Genomic DNA, 18,145 nt, shown 5'->3' with positions numbered 1-18,145 from the left:
TTCAGATCAAACACAATAATCGTAAATGAGGAACAAAATAACATACAGTGAACCAGTTCGCCAGTAACCGAGCGAGATGGAAAGGAAGATGGACAAAGAAAGAGGGAGGAAAAAAAGCACACTCTCATTTGCAAAATCAATTTTCCCTTTCGTAAATCAGATATTTCGGGGAAATCCAGAGGGCTCCGGTCTTCTGCTTCACATGATAAAACCTCTGATATCTATTCCATTCTCCTTCCTGCATTCGGCTTAGGGTGACCACGGGGGACGAGTGAATTCAGCTCTGTTTTAAACAGTACCGTGACTCTTAGGGCGCGAGTCAAGGTGGATCTCAATGCACAGAGCTGTCGATCTGTGAGAAAGCATTAAAGACAAATCAGCCAGTGACGGATAAACTTAAGAACAGGTTGCTTGAAGCAGCGAGTCCATGTTGCTTCTTGGATGTAAGCACGACAAATACCTAAAGACCTTAAAATAAGATAACTGAGAAATTCACGTGATGATCGCGCGATATCTAGTTCTGTCTCCGCCCATTATGACGTTGAATTATGACGTTTTTACAAACCAGCCCAGATCACAACACGAGATCTCGCGAATTCAGGTATGATCATGCGATATAGTCATGGCTCCGCCCTGCGGAGCTGTCCGGCATCCATCAAAAATAGAAGCTCTGCGTATTTGTTCCGGAGGGCTGCGGATGGCCGGAGCTGTGACGGATTCGGAACGCAGTCAGTGGAAATACACGCATTGACTTGAATGGAAACCGATTGTTCTGCAGCGAATCCGCTGCCATTCCACAGTCGGTGGAAATCCGGTGTAAGGAACTAGCCAGAATATCTTAACAGTCTAACTGCATCAATGTACATTTAAATTTTATGTTTACAATTTATGCATTTGGCAGACAATTTTATTTAAAGTGACATGGTGTACATTTTATCAGTATGCATGTTCCTTTAAAATCGAACAACATCCTTTGCATTGCAATGCTCTACACACTGAGGAACAACTATGGCCATGAAACCATTACAAAATCCTAGTAACATAACATCATGTTTTGTACAGGCAACATACAGATTCATAACCAGTACATCTCTTTTCGATAGATGCTATAATGCTACATAAAGTCAGTGAAATATGTACATATAAACTTCACAACGTTCATATTTTTTATAATCATGAGATGTTTAAGCCTTGCATCTGTTAAAGCATTTATAGCATGATTCGAACTCAAGGGGGTTCGTGGGGAAAAAAGATTGACAGGTTGACTAGGAAAGTTGAATGTCCGCTGCAGTTCCATCTACAAAATTCTTATCCAATGTATACAATGAAAGAAAGACACAGGGACCCTATAATGGTGCCAAACAAGCACTCACTCCACAGTTCATTTATCTAGTCCACAGCCGAATGACAGGATGTGTATGAACAGCAGGATAAAGCCATTGCATCGGCAGCTAATACATTAATGCAAAGAAATGCCTCCGACCGCAGACTAAAATTAAAATGCGAGCTTCTACCTGCAAGACATTAATTCACGAGGAGCTTGCGGAGGTATTCTGCCCCCACACCGCTTCTCCGTGTTGTCTTTGGCCCGTTCCCTCCTTCCTGCTTTCTCGCTGCCCTTACTTGGCTGCTCTCATCCATTTCATCCCTCTTTCATCTTATCAACCACCTGCCTTCAACAAGAGCCCATATTCCTCCACCCGCCTCTCCTTCAACGGCTCCTCCTGGCCCCCGATGGCTCCCGTTTCCGACTGTTTAACTACGCTGTCACCTTGAGTAACATCCCCCCTGGGCAGCAGCTCGCCGACCACCGTGCCAAAGCAAACCGCTTAAGGAGCAGGTGTGTGTGAACGGAGGACGCGAGCCAGATAAACAGAGCTCACAGTATGTCCTCTGTCTGTGTGTGTCAGTGGTCGTGTGTGTGTGTGTCATCTATAAATAAAAAAGCAAAACTAGTTCTTGGACATCGACACAGCTTGCCTTGATGAAACATCACCTATAACAAGGTTAACTATCCACTAACAGCATATAAAAAAGGTGGTGAGGCTGCGGACGAGCAGTCGGTTTCTGAAGGAACAGCAGGGGAAGCTCAGTACATAGCCAAAATTTTAAGGTAGCTTGCTTCAGGCTGAATATAGATCAGTTCAAGCTGATTGGCTGTATCCTGCAAAAGAAAAACAAGCAGATCATATCTATTTGTCTGTCGGTCTATCTATCTATCTATCTATCTATCTATCTATCTATCTATCTATCTATCTATCTATCTATCTATCTATCTATCTATCTATCTATCTATCTATCTATCTATCTATCTATCTATCCATCTATCCATCCATCCATCCATCCATCCATCCATCCATCCATCCATCGTATTCCTTAATTGTATCCCTCTATCATATCACTCTATCCATCCATCCATCATATTCCTCTAACGTATCCCTCTATCCATCCATCCATTGTTCTATTGTATCTATCTACAGGCCTGGTGCCAGGATAGCATAAGTGGGGGCATTTTAATCCACTGGGGGGGGGGCTCTACACTACACTTTATTGGGACTTATTTTCCCCCAAAAAATCAAGGTCTTTGCAGCTGTAACATGGCTGCATGAGGCGCAACGATATTACCCACTGCCCAAAAATCGTCCCCCTGTCATTGAAAGTTACTAAGGGGTCTATTTTCGGCTACTGCATAATATCATTGCGCCTCCTGCAGCCGTGTTACGACACCAAAGTCCTGGATTATTACGCTAGAATGAAAGTACAGTTCCTTGCCATATCTGCCTAGAAAATCACAACTTTTAATTTACAGTCGGTCTTAGTACACGATGTAAATACAGAAGAGTTTTTAAAAAATTTAGTTTAGAAGTTTTAAATAGGAAAAATATCAAAACTTTTTTTTTTTAAGTGCAATGCTAATGGTCTAATCAGATTCAATAGATTGTGCTAAGCTATGCTAAAAGTGTTAGCGCCAGACCCGGAGATCAGCTGAATGGATTCCAAAATGGTAAAAATCAAATGTAGGGGAGCTGGAATTTTCAAAAAAAGTGGAATGTCCCTTTAAATGTGTCTTCAGTATCCAAACATTTTTGAGGCCACCGTGCATAAATAAGTAAGATCCACTAAACTTTAACTTGAAATAAGGTCAGAAGAATTAGTTTTTACAGTGGAGGACAGCAGTTTTATGGAGACGACAGTGATTTAGGGCAGAACAGAATTTACAGAGGATAAATTCAAACAGTGCCCATTCGGAGACTGCAGATGAGCCGGTCGGGTGATTTATGCACGGACAGGAGCCGCCAGCAGGAGTTTTACCTCGCCACTGATAAGACATATGGATATGCATCTCTGAGTTCTGACCTTGAGCGTTCCCCAAGCTGTCTGGAGAAGAGCAGAAGTGCTGGCGGATGGGGTGGGGGAGTATCTAAAGTTTTGCATTAAAAGAATGTATTTTTACTCTGCCTTGGCGCACATCCTGACATTGATACAAGAGACTTTGGTGTAACGTCACTTTCTCCATTTAACCTCTACTGTTAGTTTTTCAACCGTCCTTTTCAATTTAAGAGCGTGATTTATAGAGTATCGCTGGAATCGTGATGTGGTCGAGAAAAGCCAAACGCTCAGATGAGTTAAAGTCCTAAATGCTCCAATGTAGCAAAGTTCACATAAACCATAGCTAATCCCTTACATATTATCCTTCGAGAGAATGTATACATAATCCCAGTCTGTGTGTTTCTTTGCTAAAGGCTAAAAAAATAAACAACACAGCTGGACTGACAGAGGTGTAAATTCACACCTCCGCGGCTGTCTTCGGATTTGGCATATTGCTGAGCTCATCCTGAGAAACCCTTGAGGGGTTGAGAATCAGCACTGCCTGTTAATGCAAGGATGCTAGTGATTTAGGTGAAGCCTTGGTTCTTAGACAGCAGGAGTTCCCTATAGAAAACAGCCTGATTTATTCCTGCCAAATGAAGCCACCTATACTGTACTGTACTGTAGGCGTTCATCTATCCAACCATCCACTTACCCACCTATCTATCTACAGTGTCTGTCTGCCTGTCTGTCTATCACCAATCCATCCATTCACTTATTTATCTATAATATCTATAGTCTGTCTGTCTGCCTATCCATCCATCCCATTCATCCCTCCATCCATCCATTTATAGCATAGTATAGTACATATCTACTATAGTTTGTCTGTCTGTCTATCTTCTATCCATCCACCCTTCCATTCACAAACCTTCTGTCTGTTTGTCTATCTATTATCAATACATCCATCTATTCATCCACCAATCTATCTTTAGTATATATCTATAGTCTGTCTATCTTTCTGTCTATATTTCATCCATCCATCCATCCATTCACCAATCTATCTTTGGTAAATATCTATAGTCTTTCTATCTATCTTGTTTGTCTATCTATCACCTATCCATCCACCAATCTACCTTTAGTATATGTCTATAGTCTGTCTGTCTATCTTTCTGTCTATCTATCACCTAGCCATCCATCCTCCAAACTTTCTTTAGTATATATATCTATAGTCTGTCTATCTATCTTGTATGTCTATCTTTCTGTCTATATATCACCTATCCATCCATCCATCCATCAATCTATCTTTAGTATATATATATAGTCTGTCTGTCTACATTGTCTGTCTATCTATCACCTATCCATCCATCCACCAATCTATCTTTAGTATATATCTATAGTCTGTCTGTCTATCTTTCTGTCTATCTATCACTGATCTGTCCATCCATCCTCCAATCTTTCTTTAATATATATATCTATAATCTGTCTGTCTGTCTATCTTCTATCCATCCACCCTTCCATTCACAAACCTTCTGTTTGTTTGTCTATCTATTATCAATCCATCCATCTATTCATTAGTATATATCTAAAGTCTGTCTGTGTGTCTCTGTCTGTTTGTCTATATATCTATATGTCTATATATCTATCTTCTATGCATCTATCCTTCCAGCTATCTTTTTTACATTTTTCAATATTTTATTTTTCTTTATTTTCAGTGACTAACTAACCAAGCTGAAAGAATTATTTTTTTTGGGAGTACCTCATCTTTAAGATGTCACGCTTGCTGTGGTCACTACCCAAGTGTGTCTGCAATGCAGTCGAGATTGAAATTCTCATTCTTGTTTAACTAAAGAACGGTCCTATCACTGCAGGCAAAAGATGAGGCAGCTCTTAATGTGATGTAATGATTACGGATCCAGCAGAAGACCCCAGAGCCCAAAACAACGTCAGATGTGATCAGACTCGACCTCCGGCGTGCCGCTATCTTTGAGCACCCCTGACATTTACAGAGATATTATGCGCTTTCCCGACATTTCCCCGAATCGTGGCTCTCATATACATGAACGGAGGGGTGAGGGCGGGAAGGGTTGAGGCCATTATATGCCGTTTAAAGTCTAATCGCTGCAAGGCTCGCTTGGCCTCTCACACATGTCCAGCCTCATTGGCTCCATGCTATAATAACCCGTTCTCACATGCTCGCTAAGATCTTGGGGCCAGGACTTCATGGCCCCTGACTGCTTTAGCCTTCTTAGAGGAGATCATGTCAGAATCTCTTTCCTTCGCCACCCAAATACCGTAGACAAATCCGCTCCAGCGGCCCCAAGAACAAAACATCAAGGCTGCTAAGATCGGCTCGCCTGTGGGAGTCAGCGTGTTATCACACCCATTATAACAGCTAAATCATACCACCCACTGAACTTGGCATTTTTGGTTAACAAAAACATCGCTCACTTGAAGATGGTAACATTCAGAGATTACAAATCTACAAAGGGAAAGAACATAAGGACTTCATGATTGACATCTTAAAACAATAAAACGGGGTAGTGGGAAATACAGTCTTTCGCTTGATGATGCTAATCTGCATTTTATACCACATTCCAACCAAACCCAGTAAGGTGCCAGTATTTTAATTTCTCCCTGCTTTGTTCTGTCTTAGTGAACCAAACAACATCACACAACAAGTTGGCATTTAGAGAATCAGCAGTGTGTGAATGTGGCGAGTCATCCGCTACCCTAAACCACATATTGTTGATTTGAACCGACATGCTGGACTTCAGCAGGTTTGCTTTCTGAAGCACTCGTCCCTGTAATGAGCCCGCCTGTCTGCTACGCTTCAGGAGTCTGGGGTGCTAACAGGGGCAATTAGCAGCTTCACCCACCCATCGAATAGAGACTTTGCGGGTAGCCGATAGCTCCGTGGTCACCCTGTGTCAATCTTAACATCTCCAAACACACACCCTTCACACACCACACACGCTTCAAGCCTTATAATTGGACTTTCGCTAGAGATGAAATGCTCCGGCCGTGACACAAGCAGGGAGCGGTGGGGAATTTTAAGACTGATATTGATCAATTACTGCACGGGTAAGCAGCAAACAGCTAACAAGGATGCTATTTCACAGCCTATTTCAGAGACCGCAACTAAGGTCTGTTTCACATAACTTGTGACATGCGGGCATACATTTTCATTTCACGGGCAGCATAAAGGTTACAGCATTCACACTTAAAAAACACATTATACATATACTACAAACAATCCAATAATGTAAATAAGATTCTGTGAAAATATAACCTTGATGTCTTTAATAATAATAACCAAGTAAGGTCATGTCAAAGATCAGACTGGATTTTAAAGGTAGGGTCACACTTAAGTTCATATGAAGTTAACTGAAACCAATTATCTTTAATGCTTATAAAAGTTAACTATGTGGTGACAGCAATCTATTTTAGTAAAACCTAACCATTTAGCAGTATAACATTTCAGTACGCAGCCACAATTTGGGTCTGATTACTTGCAGATTAATTTACTCCACATGGTTTCACGAAGATCCAATTTGTACAAATTTCCAGTGCCCTACTCCACATAAATATTTTTTAATAAATGGTTATTATTAAAAGGAAACATTTAACTTTGTATCCCAGAAATTACTTCATTTGGTTACACGGCCGATATGCGAGTGCCTGCCGACGCATTTGTGCTCACCGCAGAATGTGTAAAACAGGCTTAGGAGTCGTGCAGGTGGTGACTGCTCTTTTCAAGCCCTAAAAGACGGACAAGTGGCTTAATGCCTTAGAGCAAACATCTGAGAGGGGCCTCTTCATCAAGATCAACCCTTCCATCATCACCCACCTCTCACTGGGCCCTCCAAAACGTCCACTGCTCCCAAACAACTGCAGAAAGAAAGTTAAACATTTGCTCAGAGGCGGACGACTGACGTCTGCCTTGCGGTCGTACTTTACTCAGTCGAAAGCGTTAACCGGTGGAAGGGAGAGGGAACGAGAGAAAGTGAACCACTTCAAACAGACAAACGCCGGGATATCACCACATCTCATATCCAGCGGTACGGGGGTATTTAAGCTGTGCTAAATGGAGAGGAAATATGAGGATGAGATGGTGTGCTGGAGATCTCATTATCGCCTCTCCGTCATTTTGAGTCCTCGGATTGTTCCACCAAACAATCCCGAATGTAAGTACCACGCAGTATAAAGCACCGCTTCCTTCATAAACCTTGGCGCCAACGCAGCTTGAATCCACCGCCGTGCAATATCGCGAAACCCCACTGACGGTCTTTTAGTCCATTTGGATTTTAATTGAGTGATGACCTCATAATGCTCTTTAGTCACAGTCGGTAACATCCAGTGAGCTTTAACTGAATAAATGACCTCGCAGCGCTCTTCATTTGCCTTCACTGTGAATTTTAATTTAATTAAACATGCTCAAATTACACTTATGAGTAATGAGCTCTCAGGCAAACCTTGAAGTCAGAAATCACATTTTATTATCTCGTTCGTGTTTAAGTAAATTTACATACAGTGCCTCTTCAGATATGCATATATATATTTAGGTAAATAAATAGAAACATAAATATATTTTATATATATATATATATATATATATATATTTATGTACACCCACCTAAAGGATTATTAGGAACACCTGTTTAATTTCTCATTAATGCAAGTATCTAATCAACCAATTACATGGCAGTTGCTTTAATGCATTTAGGGGTGTGGTCCTGGTCAAGACAATGTCCTGAACTCCAAACTGAATGTCAGAATGGAAAAATCAGGTGATTTAAGCAATTTTGAGCGTGGCATGGTTGTTGGTGCCAGACGGGCCGGTCTGAGTATTTCACAATCTGCTCAGTTACTGGGATTTTCATGCACAACCATTTCTAGGGTTTACAAAGAATGGTGTGAAAAGGGAAAAACAACCAGTATGTGGCAGTCCTGTGTGCGAAAATGCCTTGTTGATGCTAGAGGTCAGAGGAGAATGAGCCGACTGATTCAAGCTGATAGAAGAGCAACTTTGACTGAAATAACCAATCGTTACAACCGAGGTATGCAGCAAAGCATTTGTGAAGCCACAACACGCACAACCTTGAGGTGGATGGGCTATAACAGCAGAAGACCCCACCGTGTACCACTCATCTCCACTACAAATAGGAAAAATAGGCTACAATTTGCACGAGCTCACCAAAATTGGAAAGTTGAAGACAGGAAAAATGTCGCCTGGACTGATTTCTGTTGAGACATTCAGATGATAGAGTCAGAATTTGGCGTAAACAGAATGAGAACATGGATCCATCATGCCTTGTTACCACCGTGCAGGCTAGAAGTGGTGGTGTAATGGTGTGGGGGATGTTTTCGTGGCACACTTTAGGCCCCTTAGTGCCAATTGGTCATCGTTTAAATGCCACAGCCTACATGAGCATTGTTTCTGACCATGTTCATCCCTTTATGACCACCATGTACTCATCCTCTGATGGCTACTTCCAGCAGGATAATGCACCATGTCACAAAGCTCAAATTATTTCAAATTGTTTTCTTGAACATTACAATGAGTTCACTGTACTAAAATGGCCCCCACAGTCACCAGATCTCAACCCAATATAGCATCTTTGGGATGTGGTGGAACGGGAGATTTGTGCCCTGGATGTGCATCCCACAAATCTCCATCAACTGCAAGATGCTATCCTATCAATATGGGCCAACATTTCTAAAGAATGCTTTCAGCACCTTGTTGAATCAATGCCACGTAGAATTAAGGCAGTTCTGAAGGCGAAAGGTGGTCAAACACAGTATTAGTATGGTGTCCCTAATAATCCTAATACATATATATATATATACACATACATATATATATCAAGTTCTAAAAGGTTGGAGCATACAGAACATATATTAGATATATTAAAACTGGTGTTTTTTGCAATCGGAGGGTAAAAGAGTTTAGAAATCATTATAATTCTGTCATTTTCAGATGGAAATGATGGAGACGCAGCCCAAAGTGTCGATGTCTCCACACTGCTGACTTTAAACTTGTGCGGTCGGAAGTTCAGCCCGAGGAAATAAATAAAACAAAAGCCTGTGACCTCGGCGTCTGCTATTTTGCGTTTTTTCCTCCGAAATTTTAATGAGCGGTCCAGTTGGTTGACTGCTGCCAGGAGACGGGGCCCCTTCAGAAGCGCGACTCAACTTTCTCCTGCCCTGACCGCATTACCCTCATCGCCAAAACAGATCGAAGACCATCCCTCTTCAGCTCTGAGCCTCCATCCAAAAGCCCTATCAGCCCTTATTTTTTCTCAAAGAAAATATTTTCGGAAGCATGTGGCTGGTGCAGATACACAGTGTTCCCTGTCTTAGCCGAGCTGACCTACAATTTATAACAGTCACATTTGGATGTAGCACTGGGGCCCTGCACTCCCTTCTATTTTCATATTAAGGGGCACAACGCAAGGTTGGGGTCTGATCTTTATGGAAACAGTATGCCGTTGTCATTCTAGCACGTTACAACAAGATAAAAAAACTGTCACATTAAATTTTCTTTATCTTTTTTTAATGTCACATAGCCCAGAATCCATTAGAAGTGTAAGTCAAGCATGCACACAGATCTGAGTCTCTAAGGATAGCACTGACAATTAAATCACTCTGTCGATATTTGGAAAACACTTGAGTACTTGAACTGCCAAATCTGAACAATTTTATACAACCACAATCATTATTTTCTCTCGTTTCATATTATATCTAAAACAATAGTTTTGTGAGAAAAGGATGTTTAAAAAGAGGCGGAGGTCCTTTCCTATAAAATTGTGAATAAAACACAGCTAATGTAAGAAAACTCTTTATTTCCTTTTATTTAAAGAAAAATAATAATTTATACAAATCTTAAAATTAAAATAATTTTACGGACACATCACTGCTGTGCTTAAACATCACCACCATAACTTTAAAAAGCATTCTAGGTCACAATAACTTCCTTAAAAAAACGACATATATGACTAGAAGAGAAAGTCCTACATACAGAAACTTGTTTAAGTTCAATGCGGCAGAAGATAGGGTTGGAGACGCATCAATTAAACCAAGTGCCTCCTATCTGAGATTCATCCTGTTCTCCAAGTGCAGACTTCTGGCAGGGATCCTTAAAGAGCTACCGTCACTGTGTCCTACTTCAACTACTGCCTGGAGACCTTCAACCTCTTATATTCATCTAGCGCTGCCCTTATCCATATCTAGAGTCATGAAGTGTTCAAAACCCCGAGTTGTACTCATGCACTGATAAATGTCAAGGAAGCAGAAAATTCCAGCAGAGTCAGAGTGTGAGAAAGAGACAAGAAGAGTGTTTGTGTGAAGACAGTTGCTAAAAAAAAAACAAGAGTACATTGTGTGAGAGTTGGATCTGCTGAAGTGCAGTGTTTGAAGGATGTTACTCGGTAGACGTTCAGAGGTGGATGAGGCCATTGTTAAGAAGCACTAAAAAAAGCCATTCAGCCTTACAAGAGCACACGACTTCTGCTGGCCTGTGCCCAATGTCTAAAAATACTTCACTGTATGACAAAAAACTTACCCAACGCACAAAATAAACTTTCTAAAAAAAAACTTCCAATAATGACTTTTATGGAAGTTTTATGGAGTTCTTGAGGCCATCTATATAGATGGTTTTATCACGCGCAGTGTCAGGGTACTGAAACTACCATACTTCCAAAATAAACCATTTATATGACCATTTATTTAACTTTTTTTCAAATTTAAACTATTTAAATGCCAGTCTACACAAACTACTATACTAAAATTCAATACTCAAACCATCTACATGCCGATGTATACAAAAGTCCATACTTCACTTTAATACTTGAACCATTCATATCCCAGTGTATACAAACTTCCATAATCAACTTCTACTCATACTACCTATTATATGAAGAGTTTGGTTCCAAAACGTGATAAAAACACTTTAAATACAATATCCGCCATGTTATTTTGTTATCGTTTCTCCCTTTTTCCAAACTGAGACAATCGCCACTCCTGCTTCTCTGCAGAATGCTATAAATGCGCTTAACCAATCACAGCGCACTATTCCAAGCATTGTAAACAATAATGGCGGCACTTTGAACGGATTCCTAGTTTTCCTCATCTACTTTGTACTTCGTGATCAACAAACAAACAAAAACAAAATAATACTTTTGATGGCATTGATAAACCTGTGGTGGTTTTCTGTGGGGCGGGGAAGAAACGTGAGGCATTAAAATCGAACATTTATGTGAGAGGCACTCGGGCGAAAGAAAAAAATCCTTAGTTTGAATGGGCATGACGCCTCTGTCCCAGGGGATCTTATGAAAAACTTTCCATTATTTTACTTGAAGTCAACAAAAATCGAGCAGGACCAAAACATTTTGCAGCTGATCGCTGTGAAAAATGTTAAGCGATGACGTCAAGTATAACCGCAGCAATGACCGTGTTCTTAATATGAGAAAGTAAGTGTTTTGGTTAATGCCATTAATGTTTAATCTGTGTATACCACTAGTCAACTAAATGAATATAACATGGTAAAGATGAATGCACATTTATATATTGATTCAATAGATTTATAGCATTTTGGGAAAAAAATAATCAGTTTTTATAATAAATCTTTGAAAAATAAATTATGGATTTGAATTTTTTATGTTATTATAACCTAAAGATGCTATGTGAAAGTTTGTAACAGAAAATAGTGGTTTTCATCTTGTCACTTTCTTGGTATAGAAAACACATTGTTACCCAAATTAGTCAAAATGTATTTATTGCGTTTTGGAACCAAACTCTTCATATATGCCAATTAAAAGGAAATACAACACCACATATTGTAAAAGAACATAACTGTGCATGTCAAATAATTTCACTAGGTCTTTCAAGGGTCTATAGTCTACACTTCTGTAGGATGTTTGCTTTTTTCTTGAGGTTCACTTCCACTGAATTATACAGGCTGTTATTTCTAATGTAACTTAAAGACTTGTATGTAAATGACATGTTATGATTAGCTAACCTCATCGCATGAGTAAAGGACCAAAGTACCAAAGCCCTCGCCAAGTTGTCATTGTAATTGTAGGTGGTCGTGTTAACAAGATTGTGATATAAAAATCATGTTTTTGCAGCATAGTTTCCATAAATGGTCTGAGCTTTGGGATTTGTAGGAATATGTAGAGAACATCTACATACGACACCAGACTGAGAAAGAAAAAAAAGTTTTCCATCACATGACCTTTTAAACAGTGTAAACGGGAGAACTGGGTGAGTTAGACAATGACCACGAGGTATGAAGGAAATCTATAAAGATCTTACTTCATTTCTAGCACCTCTTCCAGGTGCTTTCTGCGCTCCGCCCTCAGCGTTGTCAGGTGGGCTTCCTTCTCCGCCAGGGACTGCTGGGTGGACGACAGCTTGGCCTTCATGGACTCCAACTCTTGCTTCACCTTTTCCATGGCTGCCAGCAGCTCCTCCATCTGTCCTCACGAACACACGTAAAAACAGACACGTTTGTGATAATATACGAAAACAAACAAAGGACAAAAACATAATCCCATAATAACACGTCTGACAAGGTTGAAAGCAAACAAATTGTTCGTATGAAGACGCACCAGGCCAAGAGTGGGACACGAATGGATTTGTGCACGGAAATTAAATGTAAAGACGTGTCACGAAACAGACGAAAAACAAAGATACCAGACAGACACGGTGAAAGCATTTCACAAAACTGTGATAAAGACAAAGAAAACATTCAGGTAAAGTTGACGGTTGTAGAGAGCAGAAACTCGTCATTTTAGACAAAAATAAAAACAACATTCTTGTAATGTTAAAAAACGTCACCTTTCCAGAAATATTCTGGGTTATTCTGGTGTTGATTTCCATAAAAAAACTGAATTATTTTCAACAGATGATGTCAGAGCCGGTTAGAGCTCAACCCAGGATATTTCTTTTATTCGAGGTAAATAAAGTTTCTGAGAGATTGTTACAGTCATTCATGTTGACAGATGAATGGATGTTGTGTGAGTTTGAGCGTGATGCACGTCGGTTTGTTAGTATAAATACAGTACCGGTCGTATAAAAATTACATGACTATGTAATGAGGTTTGCCATATATCATGTCCCCAAAGTTATTTCTCTACATGATGTTTTTGAAAAGGTGCACAATCTTCCTTTCTAGCTGAGATTTCTCTCTCTCTTTCTCTGTCCATTTCCACACAATGTTTATAACTCAAAGCAACAGAAGCGGCCGAATGAGAAGGATAAATCAAACGTCGTGGCAGGTTTATGTATTCCATGGAAGGCAAGGTTTAGTGACTTGGCTCAAAGCGATTCTCACAGCCTCTTCGACCGCTGCGGTTCACCCCGGGACTCTCTGAAATCGCTCTGCTCGCAGGAAACAGCGCAGGCCTCGGGCAGCGATCTGTGCAGTCTCCTTCGTCTGTTCTCTCTGGCTCTATATAACCTTCACTGCTTAGTCTTTCATCCGCTTTTGTTTTGCTTATTCAACGGAGCCCTCAGATTGAAATCCTTCGAAATATTCCCTCTGGGGATGTGTAAAACTAAAGTTTATCCAATTTAAACATATATATACAAAGTTATGGGTCATTGAAGAATTAATGTTTTGTCTTAAAACCAACATACTAAAAGAATGAAAACTTAAGAAAATATTCAATGAAAATCTTTTGATGTACCACACAAACCATCACCATTACTGTCACAAAGCTGTTACGACCAATTAAGTTTCATAAATTTGCAATGAGAGATGACAAACTGTTTAGAAAGGAATGTCAAATTATTTTTATTATTATTATTATTATTACTAAATAAAACTCTCCCTTTAACTCTGCCAAAGAATTTTCTCAGGAGTACGATATGAGGAAATTTTGTTAATCCAATGCTTTGTTGATGATGACTGATTAAATTAAAACTACATATCTAAAGCCAGAACTCACTGACCGGGCGGTCTTAAGGAAGCCCTCTATAATTATGTTAATTTTGGGTCGTGTTCACCAGGCAGTGAATAGATGCAATTCTATAGGGGACGTAGAGATACAGCACATTCCTGTGTTCAAAAACAGCTGGACCGAATGCAGGAACATGAAGTTTACTTGAAACTGTGAACCTGCAAGATGCTCTCTGTGTGAGAGGCAACACAACATCCAAATACATCCATCGTATATACATACAGACAATTCAATTACGCACATGTCTTAAATGAGGTAACTGATGGATTCACAAAAATGTATAGAGTTTCATTATATATTACTCTGTGTTGCATTTCCTTAGAAAAGTTTCATGTTCAAATGACCCACAACATGGAGGCTTAAACTTCATTGGCAACTGTTTTGACAGTTAGTACTGATTAAATCTTATGGAAAATATGATACACAGGCTTGTTTGATGAATAGCTATGAATATAACTGATTATTTTTGAAAATATGATTGCTTTTTGTAATTGATATTGCTAAAGTACTTGTTTTCTATACGTTCGTTGTATACGTATTCGTAAATGAGTCAATGTTGTGATGTTAATTATTTTGTGCCCGTATGGTTCAATAAAATGTAAAAGGGTTAAAATATCTAAATAACTGTGCAAATTACTTGCATACATTCTTTTTATTGAGGACCAAATCCAAAATTTCTGGTTTTATTTACTTTTGATAGAATATTTGGGGGATAATTGCAAAAATGTCAATGTGGTGTAACCGGTCTGTGTCAATTGATGTAACTAGTATTTTTTAATGAAAATATAAATATATTCATAAAAAATGTGGCATAAAATATAATCATCTAGGTTAGTGTAATATGATTTTTTACATACATTTTTACATAATTTGTCAAAGATCATTTAGAAAACAGAGCTGTTTTCAGCATATGCAAGGACAAATATTACAAAAACGCAAATTATATTTTAAATATATATATATATTTTTTTGATGATTACGCTTACATGCCAGGTGGATAAAATATTTAATATTTCTCATTCTTTGGTGCAATTGGCAGTTACACTGAAAAAAATGATTCATTGAATTTTTTTACGGTAAGTGGTTCCAATCAATTTATTTAAGCTACATTTAAACAAAAGTTTTATATTTTATTTTACATATTATCTTTTTTGTTTAAATGTAGCTTAAAAAAATTGATTGCTTACCTTAAAAAAAATTCAATGAATAATTTTTTTCAGTGTACACCATTTGACATTTTCAGGTCATTCAGTCTTAACTTTCATAATAATGGTGCAAATGTATTTTTTTATTGCATAAAATCAACATAAATACACTATGTGCATTGAAATATACCTGATGCGTTCTTTTAACCCTTTAACTGCCACACCAAGAAATGGGCATTTGAATTTCTTATCTCCTTATGTCGCTAGTTAACACACTCAATGTATTTTTTTTTTTAATCGGCCTCTACCAAATGGTTGACATGTCACTTAAAGGAATTCAAACACATACTATGGAAATTAGAAAATGTGAACTATAGTACATTTTTTTTTAAAACATAATCAAAATAAAATAGTTTTGTATATTAAATCTTCTTTATTTATTGAAGTATAAAATATTAAAATATTTCAGGTTTTCATTTTAACACAGGAAATGTTTTCATGTTTTTTTTGTAATAAAAATGACTAAAAGTAACAAAAATAAGGACTTTCTGCATGCAAAACCTAAAATAAAAGAAGGTGAAAGATTGTATTACTATGGCATTTTAGGCTTTTATGATTTAAGAAACACAAAAATCAAGTGTGGTAGTGCAACAGAATTTTTGTCTTTTTTAGATAAATTAAAGGGTCCATGGCATGAAAATTTGACCTTTTCCATGTTTAATTGCTATGATGGGGTCCTCAGTGCTTCTATCAACCTAGAAAATGTGAAAAAGATCAACCCAGTAACTTAGTTTTGGTAAACCATTCTCTGCAAGCATGTGAAAAAATAGGTAGTTGAAATTTGGCTCCCCTTGTGATGTCAGAAGGAGCTCTTATTATAATAATACAGCACCTTAATCTGCACTATCCAATCACAGCACTGCCATTTAGTGCAGAGAAAAAGAGAAAGAGAAAATAATTCACCACCATCAAACCACCATTGTTGTAATCAGTGTTTGCACTTCATCCGCTCATTTGCATTTTAAAGGACCCACCCAAAACGACACAGTTTTGCACACACCTACAAAGTGTCAATTTTAACATGCTATAATAAAATATTTATATGGTATTTTGAGCTAAAACTTCACATATGTGCTCTGGGGACACCAAAGATTTATTTGACATCTTTAACATCTTTAACATTTCTTTGTGACAGGCGCTATAGAAATAACATTAAATTGAAACATTTAAATGTGTGTTCGTCCAGGAGTGCTGCCCTCTAGTGTTTGGAGGATTAATTAATATGAGTAGTTCAGCTGTCGTCATAAGTCATCATCCTAATGTACTACAATTGATCCAAGCCCAGCGTACATGCTACCAAACCCTGCATGGCTAAATTTATTGCCATCTGCTTTCCTATTTTCTCTTCTTCTGCTCTCTTTGGTCATCTTGTACCATGAAATCACAGACTTGCGGTTAAAACTGAGCAGCTTTGGGTGGGTCATGTATATAACCGAGCAAAAACGTAAGGTGATGGTACCTCCACTGGGCATGTGAAGTCGGCTGGCAAATTGCACTCGACAGTGTTAGGTAAGAAAGAGGGCTTATGTTAAGATGTAATGCATGTCAAATTAAAAAAGGAAGAGGAAATCATTATTCATGTGAAGACAGCCTGGGCAACTCTTGCTGGATCAGCACATGCCGCTTGCAAGCCAGTTAGGGAATACTTTGGACTCGGAGTGCAGACCACAGGTCACAATAATAAAACTTGCCAAGAGAGCTCTATCCGAGTGGGCATAAATGATGATAATTTTTTTCACAGATACAGTGGAAATAACTGTGCATGCCATCAGGAAGGCTGCTTACCTCCAGCTCTCAGGAGAGAAACCAAAGTAGAATCGAAACCACCTGTCTGAGCCCCCCAGAGTGAGATAAAAATGCTGCCAGCATTAGTTTCATTGCCTGTGGCTACCCTGCGGTTAGGGCGGAGCAATGCGGCTGTCAATCATAACAGTGCACCCAATAAAAGGTGAGGGGGCAAAGATCAAACCGTGAGAACTCTGGCATACTTTTATTCATCAGCATACATAAGCCTCGCCAACAATACCCTCTATGTTGTGCAAGCACATGCACATATGCACAATAACAGAAGAGCGGTTAACTAATCAGTCCAGCATGTTGGAGAACTGATATGGTGTCACTCTGCCTGAGGGGAGATATGTGAAATGACTCGGTCCTCAGTGACCGAACATCATCTGGAACGAATGGATTCAACTGAATTTACAGGGCGCTCGGTCAATTTTACTGTAAAAGTATTTAGTAAGCACCGCCTTGAGGTAAATTCTCTAAGCCGTAGACTTAAGTCATTCATTAAGAGATAATTAGGAGATTTTAAATGTCTGACTAACAGCTTGGCAGACAGACAAAAACTCAAATCATATATACACAAGCTACAAAAAAAACCCCCATCTGCACGCTCATATCACTGCACTTCTGGTTTCTAGATCTCAAGAGGTATTAACTGTTTGCTATTCAAAACCTCTTGTTTTTTTACAATAGTACACTTTTTATATAATAAAATAAAAATGTAATAGTGTTTCTTTATTGAAAGTCACTTTGGATAAAAGCATCAGCTAAATAAATAAATGTAATGTGTTAGGATATTAAACTAAAACATTTCAAAGATACTGTGTTTGTAAACTAAAACACCAATGTTAAATACTGTACATCAATAATGAATGTTGAATATGT

General features: G+C 38.8%; 1 protein-coding gene across 13 annotated transcripts in view; it reads right to left on the bottom strand.

The window, feature by feature from the left end:
• Nucleotides 1-18,145, bottom strand: part of erc1b (ELKS/RAB6-interacting/CAST family member 1b) — a 248,349-nt gene that overhangs the window by 88,001 nt on the left and 142,203 nt on the right. For all 13 annotated transcript variants that reach the window (XM_055191233.2, XM_055191223.2, XM_055191224.2 and 10 more), the window contains one exon: nt 12,622-12,782. In XM_055191233.2, the coding sequence (XP_055047208.2) occupies nt 12,622-12,782 (161 nt within the window). The remainder of the gene's footprint in view (nt 1-12,621; nt 12,783-18,145) is intronic.

The sequence above is a fragment of the Misgurnus anguillicaudatus genome, chromosome 1, assembly GCF_027580225.2.
Source record: "Misgurnus anguillicaudatus chromosome 1, ASM2758022v2, whole genome shotgun sequence".
Taxonomy (NCBI): domain Eukaryota; kingdom Metazoa; phylum Chordata; class Actinopteri; order Cypriniformes; family Cobitidae; genus Misgurnus; species Misgurnus anguillicaudatus.
The sequence above is the reverse complement of the archived record's forward strand: the minus strand, read 5'-3'. Positions and strand labels throughout refer to the sequence as shown.